This window comes from Coffea arabica, chromosome 8c (genome assembly GCF_036785885.1).
Source record: "Coffea arabica cultivar ET-39 chromosome 8c, Coffea Arabica ET-39 HiFi, whole genome shotgun sequence".
In the NCBI taxonomy this organism is placed as follows: Eukaryota; Viridiplantae; Streptophyta; class Magnoliopsida; order Gentianales; family Rubiaceae; genus Coffea; species Coffea arabica.
The window spans coordinates 38679091-38704997 of NC_092325.1; the positions used below are offsets into that span (position 1 = coordinate 38679091).

At 35.2% G+C, this 25907-nt stretch overlaps 3 protein-coding genes across 3 annotated transcripts in view; 1 reads left to right on the plus strand and 2 right to left on the minus strand.

The window, feature by feature from the left end:
- LOC113703152 (BURP domain-containing protein 6-like) overlaps positions 1-17653 on the plus strand; it is a 95974-nt gene extending 78321 nt beyond the window's left edge. The window contains exon 2 of the mRNA XM_072063702.1: positions 16304-17653. Coding sequence (XP_071919803.1) covers positions 16304-17370 — 1067 coding nt within the window. The 3' untranslated portion in view covers positions 17371-17653. The remainder of the gene's footprint in view (positions 1-16303) is intronic.
- On the minus strand, positions 919-3932 carry LOC140013180 (beta-1,3-galactosyltransferase GALT1-like). The gene is made up of 4 exons (XM_072062278.1): positions 3455-3932; positions 2457-2585; positions 2208-2387; positions 919-1119 (listed from the first exon to the last, which is right to left on the minus strand). The coding sequence occupies exons 2-4, from the start codon at positions 2517-2519 to the stop codon at positions 1075-1077; spliced, it is 288 nt and encodes a 95-aa protein (XP_071918379.1). The 5' UTR covers positions 2520-2585; positions 3455-3932; the 3' UTR covers positions 919-1074.
- Positions 17654-22267: 4614 nt separating the features above from the next.
- LOC140013564 (BURP domain protein RD22-like) lies at positions 22268-25854 on the minus strand. The gene is made up of 2 exons (XM_072062893.1): positions 25843-25854; positions 22268-23148 (listed from the first exon to the last, which is right to left on the minus strand). Exons 1-2 carry the CDS (start codon positions 25852-25854, stop codon positions 22564-22566), a joined length of 597 nt encoding a protein of 198 aa, XP_071918994.1. The 3' UTR covers positions 22268-22563.
- Positions 25855-25907: the final 53 nt, after the last annotated feature.

Sequence of the window (25907 nt, forward strand, 5' to 3'; positions counted from 1 at the left end):
GAAACTAAAGGCATTCCAACAAAGAAACCTCAACACTCGCCAATATTTCTAAAATAAAAAAGGAAATAGTACCAATCAATTTAGATTTAATCCTAAAACTTGAGAAATAGAGTAAATAATCTAGTATTTCCTAATGCTTGACCATATTTGAACCTACAACCACACCTTTTGGTCTGCCTAGAAATCATACATCACAAAACCAATATCTCTTACAAAGTGAATGGGATGTTGGCACATTTCACTACATAATAATTAACTGATAACAACATGCACTGCACCCTTCATTATTTTTTGGGGGCATTGCACCAAAATACACTACAAGAAAATTGCGTTTCTGTGACAAGCGAAAGTCGTCACTAAAAATTCAGAAGTCGTCACAAAAAAAGTCAGTGACGACTTTTACTGCTGTCACAGAGCTGTCACTAGTTCTATGTCACAAAAGGGGGTCCATGTGACGACTTTTGAAAGTCGTCACAAACGATTTTGCTTTTGTGATGACTCTTGTCGTCACTCATTGTTGTACATTGTGTGACGACTTTTATTGTCACTAAACTGGTTAAATTCTTGTCATAGTCAACCCTTGGAATTGTCACATTATGCTTCCGTTCAGTGACGACTTTTGTTGTCATTGTTTTCCATCCATAAAAAGTGACGACTTTCTAGTGTCACTAGTAAAACTTGTTGGCAGTGACAACTTTTTTATTGTCATTTATTTTTTGTAAAAAGCAATAAGCTAATGTTAATTACGCAACATAGCTTCCAACAATCACAAAACGTTCATTGAGTACCAAGGAGAAAAAAAAAGCCAACATACGAAAAGAAAACCAACATTCATTTCCAATAGAAGATCAACCCAAGTACATATATATATATATATATATATATATATAAATGTTGCCTCAAATGAGTCATAAACCATGCACCATCCAAAATAAGCCATTCAGTTACAATACTAGTGATTTCCCATCCACAATAGAGAGTAGTAAAGTTCTATACAAAAATATGAGCACGATTCCCATCTAGAACAAAACATGAGCACGATAGGCCTTGTAGTCTTCAATTCAAAAACCATCTTCACAGCAATGACTGGCTTCTTCTTCTTGGGAATCGTGTTAGAACCTACACGTTACCAAAATTGAAGCAATGAGCACTGGTGTTAAAACTGGAACTACACTTCTAGATAGGCACCATATTATAAAAACTAATGTCACTCTAATTTGAAATTATAGCAATTTAAGTAAATTGCTTAACACAAAAATAGAGTGAAATTATATATATTGAATAGTAAGCAAGAACAAACCATTGACAGTTAATTGCGTACTACGAAAGTATACAACTAATCTATTTCTCTATTGAATCTTTCTTGTGGACCAAGAATAAAAGCGTAGCTTGATAAAGGCACTATTAAACTTTGTACAACTATAAAATCTCGAAAGTTACCCAAAGTATAAATCAAACAACATTGTTGTGATTATTATTCTGCATTTTCATGAAGAGCATGTCCGAACCTCAAACTTTTAACTATTCTTGATCACAGATGAAACAGGAAGCTAAAAAACCAACTTTTTTTTTTAGGGTGGATCACTTAAAAAATGGAATGACAATTGATTTAGGGGTGCAAAGTTTATTATTTATTGAAATATTTTCTTCAGAGCTTAGGCAACTTCAGCTGTCAGTATTATGAGGTCCATTAATTGTGGATGAGATACAACATGTGGTAGTAGCTTGGTGGAAGATTCCACTAACACAGTAACCTTGGAAATTAGCTCTGGAATGGGACCTGTCCCAGAAGTGTTTTTGCTGATCTACTTGTATCTAGTATAGGCTTTGCTTTACTATGTAAATCTACATTGCCCCCTCCCCCAAAAACACACAAAACACCAAAAACGCCACCAAAAGAAAGGATCAACTAAGCAAATGCATATATTCATTTAGCCCAATCCGCCATATTTTTTGTTTCAAGAAAGCTCCAATGTGGTGGAGTACAACTGAACCACGTTCAAGAGTTCTAAGAGAACTTTCTAGTTTACATTGGATATTATGTGCACATCAAAACTCCTTAATCTCTATTAACAAGAACATGTTCACTTCAGAATGAGAAAGTATTATGTGCATATCTAATCTCAGATATAGATTTTCAGTGATAAAAGGATTAGGCCCTAACAATAAACTAACCACAGAATGAGATGCATTCAGGACAAACTTACTTCAGGACTAATGTACCACTTGCTATCAGGACTTCGATGAGGATGTGAATCAGAATTAATGAGCCCATAAAGCAAACCACGGCTCACATTAATCCTATTCAAGGAGGCCAAAATTTCATCCACCCGAACAAATGCATCATCGTCTGTCTTCATGACAAATTTTGCTGAAACAACCTGTGTCTGTTCAAAAGATTTAAGTCAAAGAGGCACTCGAAACTTTCCATGAGCTTTAAAGAGACAGGACATTACCCCAAATACGCATATAGCTAAAGTCTTCCATGTGATAAGGCTATAGTAGTCAACAAATGGCATCAGTTGGATGTCACCATAAGTTTTCGCCTCGTTCCATAGCTCCTCATTCACCACCTGGTTTTTATGCTACAAAGCAGAGGTGACACTTTCATCATATTGTCCAACAAATGGCAGGTTAAAATTTAGAAGTCAAATGCTTGGGACATGACTGAAAAAAATGGTATATGTTTAACTAATACAATGAACCGCTCTTCCATGAAGCAACAATTCTTTTGTAAAAAGAGACAAAGTTGTTCCCTTTAATAGTGCCTATCAAAGAATCTCATCTCTTCATTATGGCTCACCTATGCTGTTGATGCTATATTCTAGAATCAAGCATGTAAACTCAAGAACTACAGTGTGCAAATGAATTGCTAAAAATTGGTAGAGTTTCAGGATTTGGGCATGTCCTAATCCTGTTTCTAGAAGTAATAGTTCACATCAATGGCTGCAGATATGCATGCAGCAGTACTTGTGATACTTTCTCCCATTTTGTAGGGCAGAGCATGTCATACCCTTCGGGGAAAAAAAAAATCTCACAATGTGTAGTTATTAGAAAGAAAGCTATGAAATTCAGAGGCAGTCCTGATATGCTAATCAGATTTACAAGTTCATCAACCAAAACTTGAGACAGGGATAGGGAAAGATAAAATGCAGCAATGAGCATTGAACGAATGCCCTGTTACGGCCTGCTGTTAGACCACTTGGGCATTTCAACAAACAGTAAACGAACATGAAAAATTCCAGCAATTCTTTGCTCAAATGAAGCCACGGTTGGCCCCAAAATCATCAGAAGTACAAGGGATTTCAAATTCAATCATGATATAACATGCGCATGCTAAAATTTGAACAATCAACGGGGCAATTGCAATAAACGAAGCCATGGCAGACATGCTTAGAGGACTTGGGAAGGAACTGAAATTCAAAGAAAAAGGGGCGACTTATAGTGCTCTTACTTGAGCGGTGGCGACGGCGATTATGACGAAGCCGAAGACGGTGAGTTGGAATTGGAAGATGACTAGGTCTGATTTCGTCCGAGAGCCTTCATCTAGTGTTACAGAGAACGGTAGCAGCCCAGGAGGTTGTGCGCGGTGTTGGCGATGGCAGACAGCAGCAGAGCGGACGCGGACTGGTGGTGACCTGGTTCTTCCTCCTCTGTCCGTTGCCGCGTCTTTCTCTCCTGATCTTCCCGTCAGCCGCCACTCTTCCTTCACTCTGTTTTTTTTCTTTTCACGCTCAAGGCCTCCCTTCCAAGAACCCTAGCTGCTTCTCTGCTCTTCTGTTTCTCTTTTTCTCCTCTAAAACCTAGCCGCCCTTTCTCAGGCTTCCCCCTCAGCTTTTCTTGCTCACTTGTGCGCCGCCCTTTTTTTCTCCTCTATTTTGTTCTTTTTTTCTTGTTTTGTTCTTTTCCCTCTGTTTTGTTCTACTGCCAAAGCCCTCCTCTATTTTCCTTCACCTGAGTTGGTGCTAAAGAACTCGACGCGGTTGCGGGTCAATAGAGGGGAGAAAGGGCTATCGTCAGTGGTGAAGGAAATGCTAAAGAATAAATTATGGTGCTGGATAGCTCGGACTTCAGCGGCTGATGGTGGTGGATTGCGGCGGACTTCAGCGGCTAACGGTGGCGAGCGGCATTTCGAATCTACGGGAAGGAAGGGTTAGTTCACCATAGGAAGGAAAGACTGAGAATGAAATTTGTCTAAGTGTTGGAAGAGAGAAGCGGCGAGACTTTTGTTTGTGTGTGAACAACCAAAACGACGTCGTTTTGTAGAGATTTCAGCCACCCGCCTCGCGCCTCTTTCAGATTTCAGACTGGCGCTATTTTTTTTTTGACATCTAAGCACGTCTTTGAGATTCCAGGATTCACGCCTTTAGCTTCATACATCTTTTTTCTTTTTTTTTTTAGCCAAATTTTTTTTCAGGTTTCTTTTTTCATACTTAATCTCTTTTTTTTTCCTTAATCTCATCTATAAATATCAAATAAATTATTTGATATTGGTTTCTTTTTTGTGCATGTATATATATGTATGCTTGTTTGTGTCTATATACATCTTTTTGGATTTGGACAACTCAATATACAAATTATTTAAGAAATTACCTTACAAAAAAACTTACACAATAAAACATGTTTCAAAAATTTAACATGCATAGAATCGCTTATATACAGTATAGCACTTCTTACTCATGCTTATCCTACTCTTTGTCTATTACTTAGTTTTTATAATAAATTAAAAGAAACATGTAATCAAATATTCTGTTAAATGTGTTACAACTCTCAATCTTATTGCACGACAGATATTTTACTGAATAATTTTAATTTCGTATATACCCATTCCATATAAAAATAATTATTACTTATGATGTATTACACGTTATACTAATCTTTCACAGTGCTAACATTAGACTACAAATTATATTCAATTACACTTTTTCAAATTATTTCAGTTATTGATTTTTGGGGGTTGTTATAAGGAATAATAAACAATTCGTGAAAACATTTTTATGCTCAGACATGTCTATTATGTCAACTTAGCAAAAATTACAAATATCTAAAAATAGTTTGTTATTATATCATTTGCATTTTGCTAATACATAATGAATAGGGGCTAAATTATAAAATTAGGGTGTCATATCTTCGGTGCTTTTGCTCATATAAAAGAATTGGGGGCTAAATAATAAAATTAGGGTGCCATAGTAGAATTAGTGAAATTTGATCAAAATACTATAGAATTGCTTATATACAGTATAGCACTTCTTACTCATGCTTATCTTACTCTTTGTCTATTACTTAGTTTTTATAATAAATTAAAAGAAACATGTAATCTAATATTTAATTTGAAATGTGTTACAACTCTCAATCTTATTGCACGACAGATATTTTACTGAATAATTTTAATTTCGTATATACCCATTCCATATGAAAATAATTATTACTTATGATGTATTACACGTTATACTAATCTTTCACAGTGCTAACATTAGACTACAAATTATATTCAATTACACTTTTTCAAATTATTTCAGTTATTGATTTTTGGGGGTTGTTATAAGGAATAATAAACAATTCGTGAAAACATTTTTATGCTCAGACATGTCTATTATGTCAACTTAGCAAAAATTACAAATATCTAAAAATAGTTTGTTATTATATCATTTGCATTTTGCTAATACATAATGAATAGGGGCTAAATTATAAAATTAGGGTGTCATATCTTCGGTGCTTTTGCTCATATAAAAGAATTGGGGGCTAAATAATAAAATTAGGGTGCCATAGTAGAATTAGTGAAATTTGATCAAAATACTATAGAATTGCTTATATACAGTATAGCACTTCTTACTCATGCTTATCTTACTCTTTGTCTATTACTTAGTTTTTATAATAAATTAAAAGAAACATGTAATCTAATATTTAATTTGAAATGTGTTACAACTCTCAATCTTATTGCACGACAGATATTTTACTGAATAATTTTAATTTCGTATATACCCATTCCATATGAAAATAATTATTACTTATGATGTATTACACGTTATACTAATCTTTCACAGTGCTAACATTAGACTACAAATTATATTCAATTACACTTTTTCAAATTATTTCAGTTATTGATTTTTGGGGGTTGTTATAAGGAATAATAAACAATTCGTGAAAACATTTTTAGGCTCAGACATGTCTATTATGTCAACTTAGCAAAAATTACAAATATCTAAAAATAGTTTGTTATTATATCATTTGCATTTTGCTAATACATAATGAATAGGGGCTAAATTATAAAATTAGGGTGTCATATCTTCGGTGCTTTTGCTCATATAAAAGAATTGGGGGCTAAATAATAAAATTAGGGTGCCATAGTAGAATTAGTGAAATTTGATCAAAATACTATAGAATTGCTTATATACAGTATAGCACTTCTTACTCATGCTTATCTTACTCTTTGTCTATTACTTAGTTTTTATAATAAATTAAAAGAAACATGTAATCTAATATTTAATTTGAAATGTGTTACAACTCTCAATCTTATTGCACGACAGATATTTTACTGAATAATTTTAATTTCGTATATACCCATTCCATATGAAAATAATTATTACTTATGATGTATTACACGTTATACTAATCTTTCACAGTGCTAACATTAGACTACAAATTATATTCAATTACACTTTTTCAAATTATTTCAGTTATTGATTTTTGGGGGTTGTTATAAGGAATAATAAACAATTCGTGAAAACATTTTTATGCTCAGACATGTCTATTATGTCAACTTAGCAAAAATTACAAATATCTAAAAATAGTTTGTTATTATATCATTTGCATTTTGCTAATACGTAATGAATAGGGGTTAAATTATAAAATTAGGGTGTCATATCTTCGGTGCTTTTGCTAATATAAAAGAATTGGGGGCTAAAAAATAAAATTAGGGTGTCATAGTAGAATTAGTGAAAGTTGATGAAAATACTGTAGTATACAATGATGCAAAAAGTTGTCACAAAATTGGAATCGGGTAGACTTTCAATGACAACAAGTTATGTTGTCACTGTAGAGAGAGCGTTTGTGACGACTTTACTTGAGTTGTCATAAATTCATTTCCCGCGGCATCAAATGAGATGCGCGCCAACTATTTCGTGACGAGTTGAGAATGACAACTTCCAATGTTGTCACTGATTATGCTTGTGCTGTACTCATCTGTGATGACACCTAATGTCGTCACTGAATTAGGTTATCTGTGACAAGATTTTTGTTGTCACATAAATTTTTGTCACTGAAAAATATATTTCTTGTAGTGATAGGATGACTTAATGTAAATGAATTCTAATTGATACTTAGTTGTCTAATCACACCTACCATTACAATTTAGCACACATTTTTGTTAGAACATGGTAAACAAAGGTACTTTATACTATATGAATTTCAAAAGTCATACAATTATGTTTTTGAAATGCTAAGTAATATGCTTTCTTTTCCTGGCATACTGATTGTTCTTTTCATTTTCAAGGTTTATGTGAAGAACATCATACTATCTCTCTTAGTCAAGTAATACAATTCTTTCCCTTTCTTGATACAAATTTCCAAAAGCATCTCTGAACCTAGCTTGGCCAAAAAAAGAAAAGAGATCTTGTTATTAACACTATGAAAGTACAATGATACAATGATTGTGAAAGAAAGAAGATTTTAACACTAGAGTAATCAATACAACTACTCAAAGGAAAGAAAAAAATTGAAATAACTGATATTTCTTGTCTTAGAATTGTACCCATAATCACAAAATATAAAATGATAAAATAGACAAAAACCTATAAACTATTGTTTTGTTCTATGGAATTTAGACAGGAAAGAAAGTACCTTTAATGATTTCTTCTGATGGTAGACAACAATGGAATTGAGATGCTAGATGATAGGGTTTGTGGACAAAGATTTGTAGAGAATGCAAGATTGAAAAAATTTTAATGAGTTTCAATGTTTGAGGGATTTACTTTGATACTTATCAGTTAAGATAAGGAGTAAATCAGGGAAGGAAACCCCATCAATTAGGCAACAAAATCTCATCCACTTAGCAAACTGTGTTTTTATTTTCATTTTTTTTAGAAAATGCCACTAAAACTTATGATCCAATGACATCTATATCTATATAAATTTGAGAAGTGATTTTTAGCAACAAACCTCCACACATCTTCCCACTACCAATTCTATTTTTCTAGCATTTCACATTTAATTTAATTTATAAAATATATTCCTCTTAACTTTCACATCTACTTTTCACATTTGAAATTGTTGGTTACTTTTTAAAATCATTTCATTTCAAATTGTTGGTTAATATGCATGTTATCCTATTTGACCTTCAACCCATCACGTTTTCGATTGCCTTCCGTTATTTATGATTCTACTCCAATTAAAACTTCTATAAGACCATAACAAGATATAACATCCTTTCATACTTTCTTATTAATTTAAATAAGTAAGATTATTTACATTCCATTTTTTGTTATTCACACTTCAATAATCATTTTGATCATATAGTTTTCATTAATTAGACGGAAAATGGAGTGCAAATAACAGTTTCCTAAGTAAGAAGTGGCTTCCATGCCTTTCTAATTTAAATAAATAAGAAGTGGCTCCACTTATATAAGAATTTGGTTTGAAATTTATTAGTGGGAAGGTAAATAAAGAGAAAACATTGCCAAACTTAGTAAAAGTAAAAAAGTAAATGATAATATTTTATCTTTTAACTTAGTAATCCTAAGTAAAAGAGCAAAATTAAATAGAAAACAAAAAGGAAATAATGTCGTGGATTTAAAAAATCAAGAATGGTATCATTCATGAAATCTAAATTATGAAATCACTAAATAAAAAGCCCAATCCTAGGATTTAATTACTCGATTGCATTAATAATTAGAAAAGCCCAATCCTAACCAACAAACACGCTACGAGGGTTTGTTTAAGTTAGATCATACGTTTCCCTAACATGAAGCCAATCACGCTAGTCGCCACTGGTATTAATCAATTAAACAATTACGGATTCGATCAATTAATTTGGCATTAGTTCATTAGGTTAATTTGAATATCGGGCCCTTGACATTTAAATAACATAACAAGCATAAATAATTAAATCAGAAAACGTACAAATACCAACGAATAAAAGAAACAAATAAAATTTATTCGATCTCACCGATATTTGGAACCGCGCCTTCAAGTTGACCTTCGACTAGATGAGAAACTTAGCCACGCCTCATGAGAAAATCTCCAAGTAATTTAATTGAGGTCCAGGCCATCAAAGGAGCCAAGAAAGAAAAGAAAACTAAAACTATGCTAAAAGCTTCGATAAGAACTAATGATAAAAAAACTATTCATTCCAGATCTCTATACGTCTGCTCCTTTTTAAAGCCAAAGAGGACTAATGCCTCTCCTAGTGCGTGGATCCCGCCGAATTAAGAGTCAAAGCCCAAGAAGGGAACTCTGCCGAATTGCTTCTTGCTTCCCATCTCTGTACGTTACTTTCTTCTTAAGAGCCAACTGACTAATGCCCTTTTCCTTTCCTCTGTGGTCCCTGCCGAAGTCAAAGGTCCAAGCCTTGAAATTCTCTTTGCCGAAGTCTCTGGTTGTAGTCTTCTTAGTCAACAAAAATAAAGGAATAGGAGTCCAGTTCTTTTCAGCACTGTGGCCTGGCCTGTGGCTCGTTTGAAGTCTCAATTATTTCCAAAAAAACCCTCAGGTTTGGTAGTTTTCTGTTCCCTTTCTAAAATTAAGTCCACAAACCAAATATAAGTAGATATCCGCAATTAACACAATATTTGGCAGGGATAAAAGGGAAAATTACTAATAAAATTACTAACAATTAGCACCCTATCAATTCCCCCCACACCTGAACCATGCTTGCCCTCAAGCATGAGAACAACAATTGAGCACCGAAATTTAATAATGGCTATTGCTCCAACTACCGTATTGCCAAGGTACCCAGAAAAACATATATCAAGGTTCACAAGTTAAGATCCAAGAAAAATCACCTCAGTTAGCTTCCCAACCACCAACTCCTCCAATTTAAAGCAAACTAATCTAAAAAAAAGGAATGGTTGCTCATATTTATCAGCAAATGGTCCAACTACTAACCAAAATCTCGACATTAAGATCACAAACCGGCAAGCTGACTTATTCACATACTAACACAATCTTTATTTTATTTTATTATTTTTTTCTTTTTGTTTTGTTTTTGTTTCTTTTTCTTTTTTTCTTTTTTTTTTTGAGTAACAAAAGACTTAGTCTATAGCCCTTAGAGTCTTTTGACGCGAACTCCAACATTTGACAGATGGAGGAGCCCGGTTACTTAGCTCCAATCGCTATGCGACACGCACTTATAGCAATTATTACCTTTTGACGCGAGAATCGACACTTTAGGTGAAGATCCCCGGTTGCTCAGTAGTAACCACTAGCGGAGTACAATCAACTCTTATTTATAACCATATAGCACAATAACTAAAAATAACACAAAAAATAACAGCAGCTAGCCTCAAATTTCCAAACATGGAGAACTAAAATTATTAATTGGACCAATTCACATGAAAAATGCCAACGATCATTCCCTATGTCTAGAAAAATTAACCAAAAATTGAAAAAGTCAAGCAATTAGCGATATTCACCAGAGAGATGTTCATGAACTCAACCACATCAACTTGATACCTTTTTATTAATAAACTTGGCAATAACAGAATTAGAGATAACAATCCAGCATCAAACTTGGTATTCATATGAAGACTGACCACTAGAAAGAAAAAAAGAAAAGAAAATAAACGAAAAAGGAGATAAATATCAAACTAAAACAAAGGAAAAGCCTTTAGAAACTAAAAACAAAAATACTAGCACCCAAACTGATCTCCCCCTCACACCTAAATGACACATTGTCCTCAATGTGATAATCTAACAGCAAAAGGAAGGAGAAGGGCAACGGTACTTCCGTGAAGTCGTCAAAACAGGGGCGGGTCAGGCAGGAATTGAAGAGCAAGACCCGCATGGTGTACAAGTGCTGCCAAATTCTGCTCCAGGTAATGCAAGTTGACGCCAACGTGGGCCACTTGAGTCTCCAGTCTTGGTGGTTCCAATGTTAGATAAAAGCAGGGTCAATGTAGCCCAGAATCGCAGCAAGTGCTCCAATGAACGAAGTAATTGAAATCTCTTGCCAGAAGACTCCCAAACACAGTAATTAGACCCAAATAGTGCCCAATTGGACACAATCAACAAATTTCAGCAATTAGACATAACTAAAATTAGCTAATGACCCAAGAAATGGGCAACGCCAGCAATAGTAGTTCAAAAGTCGGACAATAACTGAATCACAAGGTTCGTTATTTAGCAATCAAACAGGCAGCCAACCAAATAAAATCCACAACTGTAGGCTGAATGCTCCAATCAACACCACTGGTGCACTCCACAAAAAATAAAACAACTCAAACGGCCAACCCAATCAACAACATGTGCAAGTTAGCCACCCAAAGACTAGACAAATATCCCAACAACACAGCAAATTGAATGAATATGCACTGAGTCTCCAATTCAGTCAAAATAAGATCAAGGGGCACGATACAGAAACTAACAAAGCAGAAGTCAAGTGATACCAACAGGGACCCCAACAGAGCAATGAATTCAACCAATTGGAGCAAGTGAAACTCAACAAATGTCACAAATTGGACATTCAATTACCCACTTCAAGATACCAAGCCTTAAGAATTTTAAGAATCCCAGCAAACAAGCAATTCCAGCAACTACCGATTAGAATTCGAGAAAATTTAAGAATTGTAAGCAACACCGCAACCAGTATCACTGGTGTATACACAGGAAGGAATTAAATCAAACGGTCAACAATTCAATAAATATCTGAAAATATCCCCACATATGGTAGCAATTAAACCCAAATCTGTCCAAAATTTACCCTAGAAAATGTCCAAATCAACACCCTCTTTTATCCATCAAGAAACCCAAACACAAAAGCTCAAATTCCAGCAATTTAAGGACCCGAAAAATACTAATCGAGGCAGAAATTTCAATACCTCCACCTGTCAAGTTCTGACAGGTGGTGACGCGCGGCAAGGAGATGGCGGACAGTAGCAGCAGGTTGCGCGAGGTGGAGCAGCTGCGTGATGGTGATGCGAGGAGAAAGAGAGTGCAAGATTGCGGTAGGGAAAGCTAGCTGGCGACCAGCGTGAGAAGGAGAGCTGGTGGTGGTCAAAGGCGCTGGTGAGTGGAGGTGGCGGGTGGAGCTTGGAACGGAGGAGCTCAGCGAGCTGTGGGTGGACGGCCGTGGGCAGGGGAGCAGCGGCGGCCTTTGGAGCTACTGAAGGTGGAGACGAGCTGGTAGTGCAGAGTTGGTGGTGAACAGCAGCGGTGGCAGCTGGGTTGCGTGCAAGGGGCTGCTGGACAGAGCAACGGGCAGCGGATGGCGTGCGTCCGTAGCTTTGGGAGGCAGCGGCGGCAACTGGCGCGAGCATGGCTGGCAGGAATGGCGGCGTGCACAGAGGAAAAAAAAGAAAGAAAGAAAGGGCAGCGGCGAAGAAGAAAGAAAAGAGAAAGAAAGAAGAAGAAGAAAAAGAAAGAAAGAAAAGAAAGAAAGAAAGAAGAAGGAAAAAAAAAGAAAAAAATAGTTTTTTTTTTTTGGGAAATTTTTTTTTATTGCACACTCAAATTTCAAAACTCGAATTGTGAGAACCAAAACTGAAGGTGTAAAACGGAAAATGTTTTTATTTTGAATTTTTTATTTTTTATTTTTTAGTTTTTGGGTCGTCAAACACCGCGTGGGCACGCCAAGATTGATAAACGTCCACTGACCTTAGGAGATACAAACACCGCGTGGGCATGCCAAGATTGCACTTCCTGATCACAGTAGAGGAAAATATTAAGACCGACTACCACCCAAATGAGAAACGACAAAATGAAAGTAATGAACAACGAAAAACAATAAAATTAATATTTGGGTTGCCTCCCAAAAAGCGCATTTCTTTTATATTTTTGGCTAGACATTGCCATATTTATTCACGGAGGATAAAATCTCGTGGCTTGTTTTAGTGTTTCATCCTCTATATAGTCCTGATAGCCCTCGTAAATAGAGTAATCCTTCAGCACACGAGCTACGATCTTCCGTGAACTAGTAGATGGCGCCAAATAATCAAGCAGTGATCTCAATTCTTCATCCACTCCTCCATCAAGAGCACTCAATGGTTCAAGATATTTGACCATAGCTACTCTTAACTTATTTCTGCCATGAGACTCAAAAACTTCCGGTATAACAAAATCAATCTCATTAACAGAAATCATGGAGTAAGAGTTAAGAAAATGCGGGTTAGGGAATGGAGGTGGTGTCATCACATTTGATGATTCTTCACTGGATTCTTTCACTTGAATGGGTTGCGGTTGGGGTTCCATTTCTTCCTTTTCGGCTTCTTTTTCAACTGCATCTGTAGATTTCTCATTTTGACACTCTTGCATCTCCTCATCACTAGTCAAGCAAATTGCACTCTTGTTTTCTTCAAAATCAACAATGGTTTTCGAGGGCAATTCTTCAAATTGAGAAGCCAATCGATTTATTCTGGATGTCAATAGACATATTTGATCTTCCAGATTACTCATTGCATCCTTCATCATCTCATTTCTCATTTGTGTCTCCTGTTGGAATTGATATGTATTAGTAGCTATTGATTCAACTATTTCTTCAAGAGACATACCTGACATAGATGATGATTCTTGAGACTCATACTGCTGAAAATTCATTGGCCCTGTTGTATAATTATAATTGGAGTTATCCTACCATTCTTGATCATACCCGTTTGGATTAGGGTTATACCACGTTTGAGACCAGGGTGAAAAATCTCCATAATTATTGAGTGGGACACTCAGATTATCTTGATATTCGGGGCACATACCGGTTGAATGATCTCTGGCATAACAAATTTTACAGGTTGCAGCAGCCATTCTTTCTCTAATAGAGTTTAGTGCCTCTGAATATGCAAACTTAGCAAAAAAACAAGTCTCATTGCCTTCCCTGGAAACAAAATCCAATCTATCACCAAAATACGGAGTGTTAGAAGCCATAAACTATATATAAAAAAATAATAGAAAAATAAATTAAAAAAATAAAAACAAGATGAACTCAAAAAGAAACAAATTAATCTGGCACCAGTCCCCAACAACAGCGCCAAAAATTGACAGGGTGTCGAACCTGTGCAATAATAATTACCTACTCAAGAAAATTACAAATTTTGTATATAGCGGTGAGTAGGGTCGAATCCACAGGAACTGGGGATAATTCGTTTCTTTTAAAGTCCAAAGTATGGGGGGTCGAATCCACAGGGATTGGGGATAATTTATTTCTTTTAGAGTCCGAAGTATGGGGGATTTTTTTGGAGAATATAAAATAACTAATTAACTAACCAATAAAACAACTAGTAGAAATAAATAGAAATTAATCAATAACCAATATGACTCTAGCCAAAGGTGCAACTTTTTAGACACCGTCCATTCAACTGATCATTGATGCAAAGATAATTCGATTACTCATTACCAGATTGGTTATAGTTGTCATACATGCGATGAACAACCAGCCTTTTCTTAATTTCTCGATAGTTAAGGTACGACCGTTAACTATTTCTCTAACCAAGAAATAACTCTAGGTACGACCATAGGATTTAATTACTCGATTGCATTAATAATTAGAAAAACTCAATCCTAACCAACAAACACGCTACGAGAGTTTGTTTAAGTTAGATCATACGTTTCCCTAACATGAAACCAATCACGCTAGTCGCCACTGGTATTAATCAATTAAACAATTACGGATTCGATCAATTAATTTGGCATTAGTTCATTAGGTTAATTTGAATATCGGGCCCTTGACATTTAAATAACATAACAAGCATAAATAATTAAATCAGAAAACGTACAAATACCAACGAATAAAAGAAACAAATAAAATTTATTCGATCTCACAGATATTTGGAACCGCGCCTTCAAGTTGACCTTCGACTAGATGAGAAACTTAGCCACGCCTCATGAGAAAATCTCCAAGTAATTTAATTGAGGTCCAGGCCATTAAAGGAGCCAAGAAAGAAAAGAAAACTAAAACTATGCTAAAAGCTTCGATAAGAACTAATGATAAAAAAACTATTCATTCCAGATCTCTATACGTCTGCTCCTTTTTAAAGCCAAAGAGGACTAATGCCTCTCCTAGTGCGTGGATCCCGCCGAATTAAGAGTCAAAGTCCAAGAAGGGAACTCTGCCGAATTGCTTCTTGTTTCCCATCTCTGTACGTTACTTTCTTCTTAAGAGCCAACTAACTAATGCCCTTTTCCTTTCCTCTGTGGTCCCTGCCGAAGTCAAAGGTCCAAGCCTTGAAATTCTCTCTGCCGAAGTCTCTGGTTGTAGTCTTCTTAGTCAACAAAAATAAAGGAATAGGAGTCCAGTTCTTTTCAGCACTGTGGCCTGGCCTGTGGCTCGTTTGAAGTCTCAATTATTTCCAAAAAGACCCTCAGGTTTGGTAGTTTTCTGTTCCCTTTCTGAAATTAAGTCCACAAACCAAATATAAGTAAATATCCGCAATTAACACAATATTTGGCAGGGATAAAAGGGAAAATTACTAATAAAATTACTAACAATTAGCACCCTATCAACTAGCTAGCGGATAATAGAAGAGGGAAATGATGATGATTTTTAATAATTTTGAGAACTCTAAAAACATATATTATAGAGATTTTTTTTTCAATTTACGTTAAAGTTTATGAAAAATGCTAATCTAAATGCAGCCAACAATTTTAGCGGTACACGATATGATAGGAGAAAGATTTTTTTTTTCTAAAAATGGAAGAAAATAAATTGGTTATAATTTGTTTTTTATATTATAAATTTTGATATATGGGTATAACATAATATATTTTGTCACCTACCTAAAGCATGATATTATGTCCTTTATATCAGATATGCAACTAGAGCCCTCCGAGGATAGAATATGTACAAGTGATTGTATGCGCCATATCCAATCCACCATGATGGCCCACTTATTTTATTTTATTTTTTTGTAATTCACCAAAAATTAATTAAACTTTTACATTGCCTGAAAAGAACTAAAAGAGCCAATACTTATATGGCTTGCAGTAGTAGGTTATGTATATAGTAATTAATCTAGCATGCCTTTTGTTTTAACAAAGGAATTATTTCATTGATGAGCAGGTACTGTCTTGAATGAAAATCAGTACCTGACTTCCATTCCTTAAAACTTTATGTTTGTGACCCTGCTAAAAAGGTATTTTCTCATTGCCATTGCATTAACTACAGGGAAAACCTCTGGAAGTGGCAGTTTCAGCAAATTACCAGATTCAAAATTTCAAATATATAATGCCAGAGCTCAAGTGAACGGCCATGGTAGCAGTTTCAGCAAACTACCAGATTCAAAGTTTCAAATATATAATAGAAAATCACAAGTGAACGGCCATGGTAGCAGCTTCAGCCAACTACCAGATTCAAAGTTTCAAATATATAATAGAAAATCACAAGTGAACGGCCATGGTTTCAGCTTCAGCAAATTACCAGATTCAAAATTTCAAATTTATAATAGAAAATCTCAATTGAACAGCCATGGTATCAGTTTCAGCAACCTACCAGACTCAAAATTTCAAATTTATAACAGGAAATCTCAGGTGAATAGCCATGGTACAAATCCAACTAAAGATCAACTCTACAATGACAAAAACATTACAATTTTCTTCCTTGGAAAGGATTTGCACCGCGGCTCAAGCATGAATCTGGAGTTTGTTGAGTCGCTAAAGATTACTACACTATTCCTGCCAAGACAAGTTGCTGATTCCATTCCCTTTTCCTCCAAATCTGTTCCTGAGATTTTGAACAAATTCTCACTGAAGCCACAATCAGAAGAAGCCGAAACTATTAAGAAAACAATTGCAGAGTGCGAGATGCCTGGAACAAAAGGGGAAGACAAGTACTGTGCGACTTCACTCGAGTCAATGATTGATTTCACTACTTCCAAGCTGGGGAAAGATGTTCGAGCAGTTTCAACTGAAGCAGAAAAAATAGATACCAAAATCCGAAAATATACTATTAAGGATGTTGCCAAGTTGAACACGGCTGCTAAAGTCGTTTCTTGCCATAAGGAAAAGTATCCGTACGCAGTATTTTACTGCCACACATCGCAGAGTAATGCATATATGACTAATTTGGCTGCTGCTGAAGATGAAGCTAAAGCTAAAGCTGTGGCTGTTTGCCACAAGGATACATCACAATGGGACCCAGAGCATTTGGCCTTTCAGTTGCTAAAGGTGAAGCCAGGAACTGCTCCAATCTGCCATTTCCTTCCTGAGGATCACATCATTTGGGTTCCAAAGTAATAAATATTCTGCAACAATATTGCCGGCATCCCCTGTCCGGGAGCGTATCAATATTTGTCAATTTAACATGGCATTTATGTTTGCTGCAGTGTGGGAGTTCCAATCACATGCTCCTTTTTTTGTTTTTTTGGTTGTTTCAGTCGCATGTTCTTCCCATGATTAAATGAAACCTTGTTTAGTTTCGTCTCTAGTGGTTGTACTATGTCGATGTAATATCACCCAGATGGAATGGTGTCTGGGTAAGTATTATTAATGGTTCAATTATCTGTGGGCGGTTTTTCCATGTGTTTGTGGGTTGTTTCTAGATGTGCTACTTTAGTTTTGGACTGTTTAATAAAAAATTGTTTTTCTAAAACACCTCAAAAATAGGATTGTCTACCAGTATGATCGAATTGGGCATGGGACCTCACAAATTCCCTTTTAAACCAGTTTGCCTTTAGAGTATGAACAAATTGGAAAAGAGTGTAAGACAAATTTAAAATGACCATTTTTTAAGGTCAAATATACTCTCATGTCATCTTAATTTTCGGTGTTTATATACTCTTTTTTTTTCTTTTCGTGGTGATAAAATGGTCACAGCTATAGCAGGTCACCTTATCGTGGGTGAGACGAGGTAAATTATGCTAACAATTTAAGTTCTTTTCATGATTTGAATGTCTTTCTCTTGGATTCTATGATACCTAATGTAGAACAGGTAGCGCAAGGTTTCATGGACAAAATGGAGCGTGCAAAGAATCACAAGACAAGGCCAGGACGGACAAACTTCTGAGCATTTCCGGCGCCAAACTTCGTGGAAATCAACTTGCAAGGGTGATTGGTGTGCCATGACCAGCGCTGGTCGTCATCGGCAACTTTATTTTTATTTTTCTTTTCTTTCTCTTTTTTTTTTTTATGTAATTTCATTTTTTTTTTTTCAATTTAGAACTTCTAATTTATATGTAGGGTCGTACTAGGGCTTTTTTATTCAGACTTTTATCAATTATTATAAAATTTCATTGGTTTTTACCAATTCCTCTCAACTTCCTTCAAGTTTTAAGGTTCATGTAAATTTTCGGGATTTGACCATGAATCATTCCCTTAGTTTCTTCGGAGAATTGTTCGTAAAAAACAATTCTTACCCCTTGCTTTCGCATTAGTTGGCATCAGAGCATGCAAATTGATTTCGCCTATTTCTGAGTTATACCAATGTCTAGTAACAAATCCTGATATCCAAAGTCAAAATGAGTGCTTGGATATTGAAGCATGAGAAGAACGAACAAAGGACCCAGTTGGCTCGCATGCAAGCATCCCTGGATTTAGTTATTCAATGCTTGAATCGTTTGGGTATTGCGAGACAGAACCAGCAGGGTAATTAGGACAGAAGAGTGCCTCTTGACCAAACCTTTGTGATAAGTGCCTAATTTATAATATATTTGTGGCTATTTTAAGGATTTTTAATCTCTTTTTACCTGAAATCAAGAATTGAAGTTGATATTATCTTAAAAGTTGATGTTTGAGTATTGTTGATTAATGATAGAATTTTTATCCCTTTTACTTGTTTAGTCTGGTTGTTTTTATAGGGAAAAAGGGAAAAAGATTCAAAAGAACTTAGTCGCCAAGTGAAGTGAAGAAATTGGAAATTGTCGCGAAACAGCGGAGGAGGAACCGGCCATGGTTGCTTAGCCGGTTCCTAAGCCAGCTGCTGGGTAGAATGCATCAACTTTTACTACGAAATTTTCAACTTCATAACTGGCCTTGTAACCGACTGAGTTTCCTCCAAGTGTTAGCCAACTGAAATTTTTGAATTTTGACTAAGAAAAAGCAACTTGCTCAACTTGTTTCTTGAAGGGTTCTCTTTTTATGCACTTCAACGATTGATAAGACGTAATTGTGGCTTGGAGGAGGGTACAATCGTCAAGAAACACCTTTTGTCATCTCAACTTTTCTTGGTTATTTTAGCTTTCTCTTTTATATTTGATTTCATATTCTGTTATAATACAAGTATGATCTTCTCTTTCATTTTCTTCATGTTTCGTTAAGTTTATGCCTTGAATTATGGATAATTTTTTATATCTTGTTTGTGATGTTTCCTTAGTTACTTGATGCTATTATTTTGAGCAAGTTATTTAGCATTTTTGCTTTTGTAATCAATGATTAACTAGCCATTAATTGTGATAATTTCAAGGTATTAAATTTGCAATGAGAATTGAAATTTAATACTAGTTCAAAGAAGTGCTAAACTTAGGGAATACATTCACGACAGTAGGGGCGCACTTTTGTGATTTTGACGGTTTGTTCTATGTAATTTCATAGAAGAAAAGAAATTGTAGTTAATTTCATAACACAAGAGTAGATATGGATTAACTACAAGTATAGTTGATTTACTACGAGAGTAGATTTTACATGTATTAGGAAATTATGCCATAACTAGTCAAGATAATAACATTCAATTAATTGATATTTTCACTTGTAACAGAAGTAAAGAATTTTATAACCCTAGGAGTTTTCTATTGTCATTTTTGTTACTGTTATTTTATGTTTGTAGTGTAGATTTAATTTTCTTGTATTTGTGATAGTCTAAATAATAAAGAAATTTAAAAATTATTGGTAATTCACAATCTTCTCTATGAAATCGACACCTCATATCCTCTATATTCGATAAACGATCTGTATACTCATAGAAAACAAGGTGTTTAGCTTTTATTAAAATTAGTACATGATAGAACCTCACTAAGTTTTTGACACCGCTGTTGGGAAAGATTTGGTTCAATATCGATACAAAGAACATTTTTATTAGTTTAGATATTTTTACTTGTTTTTCTTGTATTTATTGTGTCAAGGTTTTTGTTTGTTGTACTTAGTGTCTTGTTGAGTCTTTTATTTTGTGTTTAATGTCTTGTTTTTGTTTGTGTCTTTTAAATTATTCTTCTTGACTAATTTTGCTTTTTAGATTGCTTGAAAGCACTTTTAGGTTCTAAGGAGGATAGTAAACAAACATAGATAAAATTTTGAGAGAAAAAAGTTCAGAAATGTACTACAATTTTCAAAATTACAACTATGGATGTAATCAAAAGATATCCGAAGGTATGTCTTTTAAAGATGGTTTAAGTAACTTAAAGGTAATCAAGATTAATTAAAATTTTAAAATTTTATAAAAAAATCTTTTATGTGTTTATGAATTAGACTTTTAAATTATGAATAAAACTGTAACTATTGCATGATAGTTTCTTTTCCTTTCCTTTCTTAATCCATACAAAATGAATGGATTTTGGTTTTCTCTACTCTCCTTTTCTTTTGTACTAGAATTCTCTCCTTTACTTTCCTCCCCTCCCCTTTCCTTCAATCCAAACAGAGCCTTAAGGCTTTGTCAAATTGGCTAGTGCACCGTGAAGACGCAGACATTCCAAATGTCTACATCTATTGGCCCAAATCACACGTGGTCTCCAATTTGTATCTTAGGTGAGGAAAGAATAATCTCTTGTCTATTTGTCCCCTCTATTATTTATGGTTTCAATTATGGCCGTACTTTGGGGAATACTGGCAGTGTTTTTTTAATTCGGAGCTGATTGAATAGTTCAACCGGTTTGATCGAGAATGAGGTCATTATTCAATCCGAGTTATTCACATAAATCGAGCAATTATTGGTCTAGTAAAAGATTCAGTATGATGGGGAAATCAGGTTCTTCAATATTCTTTCATACTTCTTTGTATCTTCATAATTTATATACATGTTTATAATATCATGATAACTTCATTCACTTTTCATTTCTTTTTTAATTACGATACAATCAATCAAACCTCTCAAACCCTAAACACCCCCCGGCCCCGCGCGGGAAAAAAAAATTTGTGGTGTGCTTTTTAGTATCTTATTCGGACTCAGTTATAGAGTCCCATTGACTTAGCTACTCTAGTGCAAAATGAAGGCGTCGGACATGAGCACGGCGGGGCAAAGTGAAGAGCCTGAGTGAGTAACATAGGTTGCAGCTGGTTCCATCGACTTGATATAAGGAACTTAAAGATTGAATAATTCATGTTGTTTAATTCATGAATAATTGTTCAATGTAGACTCACGAATTGTCTCCTTTTATTATCTGATTGCAGAATGGTCATGAAATTCCTCCACCAAGTCTCACTAAACCAACTCTTGTGTGGATTGCATTGGCGAAGAAAGAGCCGCAGTCGAGTGGATCCATTTGTCAATTATTCCTTATGCCCTGCTTTCGTATCCCCCCTTCCCCCAGATAGTTACACACTCCTTTTAATTTGACCATGCATCTTTATTTACCAAAAAAGATAAAAAGTTTTTGATAAGGAAACTCAATTTCTCAATTGATAAGCTTGACAAGAATTTCATAGGCTCACGATCATCTTGTAGTATTCATGCCGGGAACCACTTGTGAAGCGTTTTGTTTTTGTTAGTTCGGTGGTAAGTTTCGTTAATACGAGGTAAGTCAACTTTCTGCAAAAAGATAAAAGTTCACCTGAAAAAAACACAGATACACTTGCCAGTATGAATTTAGCACAACCTGACTGGTACTTACATGATCTGAAAACCGGTAGGTGAGTTCAGGGTTGGTCTGGAAGAGTTGATGTATTTGACGTAGATTCATCAGAAGTTTGATATGTTGATCATCGTACACAACGTAAAATAGTAGATATACAGATCAACTACATACAACCAATATTTTGAAAATTGGATTGGATCGGTTGGTTCGATCGATTGAACTGCGAACCGATCATGCCTCCGGTCCGATTTACTTAAAAATTCAAAGAATTAATTGAACCAGTCAAAATCGGGGAGGTTCAACCGATTTTATTAAGTATTTATTTTTTAAAATAAATATTTTAGTTTTATTCAAAATGTTTAATACTAAAATGAATAAAAAATTATTAAACCTGTAAACCGAAATCGAACCGATTGAACCGTAAATCGAAAGATTTTTCGTTTCACTCCTCTGTCCGGGTTTAAAAACATTGCATACAACTGAACCAATAAAAATACTCGATTCCCCTAGTACCTTTACATTTGGAGAATATTACACTGACATAATTGATAATTAATACAACCAGAAGAAACGAGACTAAACAAGGATTTATTCAATTATGGGAAGATAATTAATAGAAGTCCCAGGCTGCAGAAGACCACACACAAAACATCAAAGCGACAAATATTGATCACTCGTGCGATATCAACAAGCTGCTGCTGCGGAATATTTAGTGCTTTGGAACCCACACAATGTGATCCCCGGGAAGGAAATGGCAGATTGGAACAGTTCCAGGCTTCACCTTGAGCAGTTGAAAAGCCAAATGCCTGGGGTCCCATGAAGACGTGTCCTTGTGACAAACAACCACAGCCTTGACTTTTGCTCCATCAGAACCAACCAAGTTAACCATATAAGCATCGATGTTCTGGAAGCTGTGGCAGTAAAAAACTGCGTAGACATAGTTTTGCTTGTGACATGCAACCAATTCATCATCAACGATTGCTTTATCATTGTTCAGCTTGGAAACATCCACAATACCATATTTTTGGATTTTTCCTGCATTTTTTGGTGCTTCATTTGAAAATGCTAGAACATTTTTGCCGAGCTTTGAAGTAGTGAAATCGACCATCGACTCGAGAGATGTCGCACAGTACTTATCTTCCCCTTCAATTGCAGGCTCCTCGCATTCTGCTATGGTTTTCTTGATAGCTTCGGCTTGTGCTGAATGTGGGTTCACTGAGAATTTATTCAAAATGTCAGGAACAGATTTGGATGAGAAAGGAGTGGAATCAGCCACCTGGCGGGAATCAGCCACCTAACTACTCATGCAAGTGCTATATTTGGATCATTGAATACTACATCTAGACTAGTTATGGTGTAATTTCCTTAAACATGTGAAACCTACTTTCGTAGTGAATCAACTATACTTATAACTAATCCATACCTATTCTCATGGTTATGAAATTAGCTACAAGTCAATTTCTTCAATGAAATTACATGAAATGAATCATTAAAAACCACATAGATGCACCTCTACTTTCGTGAGTGTACTCCCTATGTTTAACACTTCTTGAACTAGTGTTAAATCTCAATTTTCATTGCAGAAATAACACCTTAAATAATCATAATTAATGGTACCAGATTAATCATGATTTCAAGAGCCAAAGTGCTAAATAACTTGCTCAAATACTAGCAATCAAATAGCCAAATAATAAACACTCACAATCATAGGAAGTTCAACCAAACCCAAGGCATAATCTTTAGAAACAAATTATAAACATAAATTCCAGAACTTGCATAATAACCATAGTTAAGAATCCAATACAAAAGATAAAGAATTGGAGTAGAGATAACTCATGTCACTCGAGCTTCAACTCCTCTTTTTTCATCTCCATCTTTATCCTAATCTAGCTATTATACAAGAATGGATTAACTACACTTACTACTCTATCCTACACTAAGGAAATGAAAGAACTACATTTCTGCACTTCAAGTTCTCTCCCCTATGATCTCCCTCTGATTGCTCTCTATATAAAACTGATATGAGGTGCCTTTCTACTGGTTCAAAATTTCTGCTATGATTCTCCAAATCTGAATTTGTTAAGGGAGTCAAAAATAATGGCTTTGACTTGGAACCTTGGCTATATCTCTTCCTTATGTCTTCTGAAGCATGTGCAGCCTACATTTTCTCTCCAACTCGAGCTGGAAAGAAGTGTGAAGATGAGAAAAATGGCTGAGCAAATTACAGAAATTCGGCTGCCATACATGTTTTCACTTTTGACCTCACTTCAACTGCATTTTTCTCCATGATGAAGGCCGAACTGGCTTTTGTGGAAAACACAAAAGTTGTAGCCCATTGAATTAGCATTCCAATGCTTTAAGAATCATCTAATTTGGAGATCGGTGGACGGAGATATGGTCAAAATACCATAGACTGGTCAATTCTGGGCTTCAGCTTTCGACCATCCAGATAAGTTTCTGTGTTTCGACCTTTTGACCAAGAAAACGGTTGAATTGGACTTTGATGTCTTCATACCAAATGTAGATATATCTCTTAGCTTCAAAATGGTACCAAGACACCTTGATCCGATCATTGTAGCTCCTGATATAGTCAAAATACGAAAATGTGTCTGAGTTGTCAAAGCTGACTTTTCTTAATTTTTTTGTCCTCAAATTGCATTTCTTCCTTTTACACTTCATATTTTAATTTCACCACTTTAATCCATCTTCAATCATCCAAAAATCTTCTCAATGCACTTCATTTGATGATTGAATCATTAAACCTACAAAATATGAAGTTTTTCCCATAAAAATCAATAGAATTGCAATGTTAGCCACTTTAACATAAAATGTAGATTTTTACCAAAACCTTAGTTATTTTAGTTATAAAACTAAATAATCAAACCAAAATTAACTAATAAAACACACTAAAAATACGTAAAATAAACTTTTATCAGGTACCGAATAGATCCTTAGTCACTGTACCTTTCAATTTTCATGATGTGCATGAATGGAGTATTTTCATAATAGTGATTATCACGACCCGGATCCAAGAGTTGGTCCAAATAATTTTTGGACCGAAATTCACTGACTCAAAATGATTAACCCAAATTGCAATATAGCAATTGGACCCAAGCTTTAAACCTATTCCCTTCCCTTCCTCAAATCGATGTGGGATATCTCGTTCTCCCCTTCTTGAGCACTTTGTGTCCTGGCAAAATCCATTAGAATTCAAACCTTACAAAGTCCGTTAGAATTCAAACTATCCACTTGGATATGTTCGGATTCTAGAGGTAAATTGTTTGGGTTCTAGAGGTGGCCCTCACCTGACGTGGCACTTAGTTTTATAGGTTCTAAAGGTGGCCCCCATCGAACATAGTACTTAACCCCGCATAGTACTTAGCTCCTTGCAAGGATCCTTGCAATCCTTGCAAGGAGCTATAATATCGTTGGTCCAAATTCATCCCATTCAGAGACTATGCGAGATTCGTTTTGATACCAACTATCACGACCTGGGTCCAAGGGTTGATCCAAGTAATTTTTGGACCAAAATTTACTGATCCAAAATGATTGACCCAAATTACAAGATAGCCATTGGACCCAAGCTTTAAACCCATTCCTTTCCCTTTCTCAAATCGATGTGGGATACCTCAGTCATCATCTTGCCTACAGTTGAAAAGTTTTGCTGACATGATCTCATAAATGAATGATTGGTAGAAGATAGTATGCAACATTCTAAAAAGTTATTATTTTTTATTTCTAACTTTTTTCTAGGCCAAGTTTAACCAAACAGAACATAAGTCTATCTACATAATATGGGACCTATTTGGCATCTAAGTTTTTTAAGTAGTTTTTCTTCTACAAGTTTTTTAAAAATTTTAGATACAGAAATCTTAAAAAACTTACTCAAGTTTTTAAAAAACATAGCTCAAAATAACTAAAAACAGACAATTTTTTTTTTGTTTCTCTTTTCTTTCTTTTTCTTTCTCCCCACATCTTGACCCATCACCATCTCTGCCATCGGCCTGTGCCGACAGGCACCTCCATCATCGCTAGCGCCTCTATCTCTTTCTC